The sequence below is a fragment of the Echinops telfairi genome, unplaced genomic scaffold, assembly GCF_000313985.2.
Source record: "Echinops telfairi isolate 266 unplaced genomic scaffold, ASM31398v2 ScPeMD7_5592;HRSCAF=6446, whole genome shotgun sequence".
In the NCBI taxonomy this organism is placed as follows: domain Eukaryota; kingdom Metazoa; phylum Chordata; class Mammalia; order Afrosoricida; family Tenrecidae; genus Echinops; species Echinops telfairi.
The window spans coordinates 57311224-57317899 of NW_022109491.1; the positions used below are offsets into that span (position 1 = coordinate 57311224).

Here is a 6676-nt window from a genome sequence, read left to right on the forward strand (position 1 = left end):
TTTCTTTCTACTTGAGCCCTTGGTATCAGCTCCTCTTTTTTCCCTCCTTCCCCCACCCTCCCACCCTCCCACCCTTAGGATCCCTTGATAATTTAGAAATTATTATTATTTTCATTAGTCTCTTTTTTAAGATCTGTTAACCACACCTTTATTCTTGCCTAAGAGTGATATTTGTATTGGACATTTGAGGTCAAAGGGAATGAAGTTAGTTGCTTAATATCAAGCAGCACATCTATAACAAGGTTTTAATTTACATCCTGTCTGCTAGTCACTAACTCGGGTGAAGATTTATCAGTCCCTGTTTTCCTTTCATTGTCAAGTGTTTCAGCTAGCAAGTTTAGACTGTACTTGGTTAGGCATGTGCCTTTGTGAGATTACTGCACCAGTACAAGAAAAGATGCTATATGTCTGCCTGCCTTTTGCCTTAGGTGCATTTTGTTCCGGACTCTGGAACTGTGGCTCAGATCGTCTACACCGATGATCAGGGACGTCCACCCCAGCAGGTGGTGTACACAGCAGATGGCACCTCCTACACGTCCGTGGATGGTCCAGAGCACACACTGGTTTACATCCATCCTGTGGAAGCTGCGCAGGCATGTGTGGTACTACTTTTTTGTGGTTTTCTTATTAATTAATTCACCTAATACTTGTGCTAGGCACTGGTGATAAAGAACATATTCAGGTAAGAGTTCTGTTCTTAAGGAGCTTATAACTGATTTGGCAAAGGATAATAGGGGTTATCTATTTGAATTAATGCCAAGAGTTATGGTACAAATCACACATCAGTGTTTTTTGTGACCACTGACTAGATCTGTGTTTCCCAAAGTGGGTGAGAGCACCCCTTGGGGAGTGCTCGAACAATCCAGGAGCACTGTGAAAGTTGATGCCTACACTTCATGTTGGATCGTGGGCTGTACTACTCAAGGGTTTCATTGCTGGGTTGTAGGGGAGGGCGGAGTAGAGCTGTTTTTGTTTTTTTTTCTGAAAAGGTATAGGAAGCCAAATAAGTTTAGGAAACTATGGACTAGAATATACATCTAACTTTTCTTTTCGTTCGTTCTTTTTTAGAATCAAGCACACAATTTTATTTATTTATTCTTCAATAAGTTTATATCTTTGAGGGGCACAGCATCACATGGACTCTGTGTCCAACAGCCTTAGTAGGCAGGTTGCTACGGAATTTGGCCAAACCATGCCACTCTTTCCATGGGCAATAGGTTAGCTCCCCTTGCCCAGGTGACTGTGATTTTGTTAAGTTTGCTGCCAGGAGTCACCGAGTTCTTTGCTTTGTACACATAAGCACATCTTTTGCCTAAAGAGAATTCAGTTTCATCTCGGGCGTAAACGCCTTTCATTTTAAAAAGAGCGGTGTGTTCTTTCTGGTTCTGGAGACCCTGTTTATGGCCAGCAAAAATGCCTTCGACCACAGCCTTTCAGACATATTTGCCGTTTAGAAGTTCTATTTCCATCAGGCTCCCAAATTTCCAGCAACTGGCTACTTTTCTTAAGTATACAGAACCAGGCAAAAAAATAGCATAACTAAAGATAGTCCAGAAAGCATACAGATTATTTCAGTTAAATATATACACAGAGGATCCTACTAGCTTTTAAACTATTATTTATCAATAACTTACTTATTTGTGCGACCATATTAGAAGCAAGGTGTTTCCTCGAAAGAACAGTACAGTTATAGCTCCTTTTGTTTATTGTCTTGCCAATGACTTGGAGCGTCAATTTTCATATGAATGACACAGATATTTTTCCACAGAGCTATGCTAATTTCTCTTGTTACCACTTAACGGTGGACAGAGTGCTTTCAATATGTTATTTAAAAAATCATAGTATTAGAGAAGAATCCTGGTAATAGCAATTTGCCCTCATGCAATGTTTAATTAAGAGGCTCAAATCACTCCTAAGAAGAAATGGTGCCCTCCCAATTAATACTTTCAAATGTATATAATAATGAAATAGCCCGTCAGACTGTTTACATTTGACATATTATTGCTTATTTTTAGTCCCTACCCTATTACATAAAATTAGATTGTTTATGTAAATAATATCCTGTGTCCAACTTATAATTTATTACTATGTTACTAGATGTCTAAGTTGTGTGTGTGTGTGTGTGTGATCCAAGAAGTATGATGTGGCTGGCTTAAATTCTTTTCTGTGTTCTTCTGGAATCAAAATGGAACCATAGTATTCCCATAGAGTAGCTAAATGGGGTTGGGAGAAGTAAAGCCATTTAGAAATCTAAGCGTAATGAATATTTTTGGATTGGACATATTAGATGTGGTGCTTTGGCTAAAATAATTTTGATGATTTTCCTTCTCTATTTAACTTTGCTACACGATGACCAACACTCCTGTGTGTTTATAATTCTTCTTCTGTAAAAAAAATAATATCATTTGCTTTATCAAAAAAAGGGAAGGAAAGCAGCAGCTATGAGACATTAAGTTTAATTCATCTTCCTTTTAATGCTCTTCTGGTAATGAATGTGCATTTATATTTGAAACAGTTGTAATAGTTGTGAGTAAACTCTTGCAATGTGTGTATGCTCTTATAATCATTGTGATGAATACTTTTCTGAATGTGAATCTCCATCCATTTTCACTGAGTCACAAGTATATTCTTGCCTTCACAGTGTGAACTTGAGTGCCCTCCTTCACGTACCCTCCTACAAGACTTTCATGACGTGCCTGTTGAAACTAGCTGCCCTATTTAACCTCAAGGGGGACTTTGCTGGAGAGTAAAATCATGAAGTGTGTTAGACATTTAGGATGGTTAGCGTTCACCATCTCTTTGGAGCCATTTAAATGAAAGGCTTTAGCTAAATGTACGATTGCCATCTCTATCTTCTTTATTAATGAAGGATTATTACTAGCTATAATGGGAGTTAACTCTCTCCGAAATTGGTGCTTAGTAGTAGGTTCAGTTTCCCTGGGTAGACAACTTGTCTAGAGATCTATGGATAAGCTATTTATTTATTTATTTTTATCTAGACTCTGTTTACAGATCCTGGCCAGGTCACTTACGTCCAACAGGATGCTACAGCTCAGCAGGTAAGGAATTGCCATTGTTGTTGTTTGTAGATAATACTATAAAAGTTACAGCCCTCTGGAATGCCTCCCTTAATCCTCTATGCTGTGCATTCTCAGAATGTTTCCTTAACCATTATGAACATTCTCTAGTTCCTTTAATGAAAACGAATAAAACATAACACTAATATACACCAATCAGTGTACGTTGGAATAACTTAATGATAAAAAGTACTTTGTCGATTGTGGTGATGATTATACAACTTTTCTTGATATGATTAACATATTGAATTGTGTGATATGAGGATTAAGTGCCAATAAAACTGTTTAAAAAAAACAAAGACCAATAAATAAATAAATGTTTTGACAGAGTAATTTAAAAAATAAGCGTATAAGCAGTATATTAACTCAAGTCCCCAAAATAATTCCACATTTAAAAAATATATGTGTATCTATATAGATTAGATAACATTTTAGAAAAATTAAAGCAACATTTAAAAAAATCCTGTTTACATTACATATAAATGAAGTGTCAGTCTTCCTCATTCTGGTTTCTTAAAAATTGGGATTATTTTTAATTTTCTTTTACCTTCATTTATTTTCTCTTTACCTTCATTTCTAATAATTCTATTTGACCTTGAGAAAGGAGTTCTTTATGCTCAAGCTGTGAATGTGAAAAAGAAGCTTTAGAAGCTAAATACTGTCTGTGTTTCCGTAAAGGGAACATGAATTCAGATATATTTATTTTCATGTCAGCTAGTATGATTGTCATTTCGCTGCTCTGTGTGTCATGGATGACTAGTAATTAAGTTTTCATTTGAAAGCACTTCTGCTTTTAAATCTTCATTTATTTATTTATTCTTTTACTTTTTTATTTTTTAATGTATGAGAGTGAACTAACGAACTTTGTGGTTAAGCATTTGGCTGCTAGATGAAAGGTCAGCCACTGTGTGGGAGAAAGATGTGGTAATCTGCTCCATAAGCAGTTTATTCTTGGGACAGTTTTACTCTGTCCTATAGGGTCACAATCAGTCAAAATTGATTTGATGGCAATGGATTTTTATCAAAGTGTATGATTCATATCTTTTTATTTTTGAATTTAAGAACAAATGAGTGTTTGTGTTAATGTTATCTGTGAAATCAGGAGAAAGTTCTCGGTATATAAGTCATGCCAGAATTTATTCCTAGATGGTAGTGAACTACATAATCAACTATGGTTTTGTGACCATAGCTGTATATAAATATGAAAGAATTATTATTTTACTTTAATAATTATTTAATAACTAGGTATATTCTTGACCAAAAGTTACGTAAACCTGAGAGTAAGTAAAAATATATTGCCACTAGAGTTCCAGTTCTCTCTCTCTCTTTCTCTTTCACACACACACACACACACACACACACACACACACACACACACACGATTACAGATAACACATGTTTAAAAATGTCTCTGTGATCAGTGGATAACTGCAAACATGTCCCCCCCAGTTGTACTCTTGTTCCTTAGCCTCGTTAGGGTCCAACCAAAGAAGTAGGGGTCCTCCTACTTCCAGTTCAATTGAAGGCAGAAAGGTTATCTCCGAAGGTTATGGCAATGTATTTTGGTACCCCCAACGGATAATCTTGGTAGCATTTCTTGAAGGACACCGGGGCCATCATTAGGGCTTATTAGGAAGAAGTTTTCAAAAATTAAAAATTGTGCTGGTGAGATAAAGGCTAGAAAAGTTATACCAAGGAATTTTTTTTCTATTACAACACTAAACCTGCTTATTATTTGAGGCCAACAAGGGCTATCCTATGAGAATTTCATTGGGAAACCATACCCCATCTACTCTACAATCCTGACCTTGTCCCTGTAGACTTCTTTTTGTTCCCAAACTGAAAGAACATTGAAAAGGTCCATGATTTGAGTACCTCAAGGATGCTGACTTGGCTGTGTTTACGTTGGGTAAATGGAAGAGTAGAGAATTCTTTGGGGTGAGTATATATACCTACATGGGATGTATTGAAAAGCAATATAACTTCCAAAAAAGAAAAGAAAAGCAATAACTTCACATTTGGTTTTCTTTTTAAATAAAGGTTTCTATGATTTTTCAGCAATACTTTTTTACACCCTTGTATTTATCATATCAATTCCATCATGCAAATGTTGTGGAATCTAGTTAGTTTCCGCTATTCATTGGGAGAAATAAAATGATTCCATTCAATATCCTCTAGAGGTGGTTAATTCAGTTTTAGGGTATTTTGTTTCTTAAAAGTTGAAGCAATTAAAAAAAAACGATTAGACCAAAAAAAAACTGCTATTGAGAAAAAGAACCCAATACCTCAAATTCTACCCTTTAACTGAATATTTAATAATTAGTTTATAACAGGCAAAGAAGTAGGGGAAAATGTTATATTCGAAATACTATTATTAATTTAAACATTTTAATTAAAAATTTTTTGGACTTAAATTTATTTGAATTTAGCTGAATAAAATAAAACTGAAGTGGCACAGAGAGTAGGTGGGTCATTTCACCTGTCACATTGCACTAGTCCCCGTCTGTCCATCCCCTCCCGGGAATCAGCATGCAGGGCCTTCTTCCTGCCCTCCTCACTGCTGTCTGTGTCAGGTATGTCATTACTGAAGCTACACATGTATGTTCTGTTCAGTCACCACAGTTATTAGAATTTTACTCCATTCTCTACTGCCATTTCATTTACTTAGGTGAAATCTTGAGTCTAATTTTCTTATTGTCTCCATACCTTTTCTGTCTTAAAAGCTTGGCGATTCTTTCTGTATTCTTTTTTTACTCACCAATTTCCAAAACTTTTAATTGACCAAGCCAAACACCCAGAGTTTTAAAAACACATACTAATCAAAATATAACTGCTCACATTGGCCAAAGGAAAAAAGTGTATAGAACAGAAATGATACTTCCTGACTAAAGTGTACTACTCTGACAAAATAGAAAGATCAGGCCTATTTTTCTTTCTCTCTGGCTTGATTTCTCTTGTAATTGCTGGAATCGAGAGCCAGAAGTTAAATCTGCATTCAGTGATGGGCCCTTAGTGTCTACGTTCCTTAGGTTTTTGAAGGGCGTTCTTTCTATTTGGAAGAGATGTGGGTTGGAAACGGTTTGTGGTAGCAAGTGTACAGCTCTACTTGACTTGATTAAATACGGAATGCTAGGCTACATGTATTAAATTCCAACTAACAATTAAAGAGCCCCACAAATACCCCTGGGTAACAGAAATGCCCCTGGTTGAGAACTAAAGTTCTAAGGAATAAAATGGACCCATGCTTGTTCCAGACGAGAAGAACATTAAAGCGTATAAAGAAGCAGCTTGCCCTGGGAGAGGGGCAGGGAAAGACAATTGAAAGGAGACCTAGGGAAGGAGAGCTTCTGGACATGAGGCCATTTGCAAGTTCACGAAGAAGACCCCACGCCAGGGCAGATCTTTTCTTCTCAGTTGGTACTAGGCCAGGGGGTGTCGGTAAACTCTTGAAATGGAAGAGCCAATCCTGCCCGACACAGCAACTTAAAAAGTATTCCAGAGCCATAAAAATCTTGTTACAAACAAATGAAATCACCATTATTTGAATAATACCCTTTAAAATCTTTATAAATGAAACTATGATAGTTTCTTTTTAAACG

General features: G+C 36.3%; 1 protein-coding gene and 1 pseudogene across 3 annotated transcripts in view; one reads left to right on the forward strand and one right to left on the reverse strand.

The window, feature by feature from the left end:
* PRDM10 (PR/SET domain 10) overlaps positions 1–6676 on the forward strand; it is a 106436-nt gene that overhangs the window by 8919 nt on the left and 90841 nt on the right. For all 3 annotated transcript variants that reach the window (XM_045295473.1, XM_045295474.1, XM_045295475.1), the window contains exons 2-3: positions 429–593; positions 3000–3059. In XM_045295473.1, coding sequence (XP_045151408.1) covers positions 429–593; positions 3000–3059 — 225 coding nt within the window. The remainder of the gene's footprint in view (positions 1–428; positions 594–2999; positions 3060–6676) is intronic.
* On the reverse strand, positions 1109–1441 carry LOC101645041 (annotated as a pseudogene).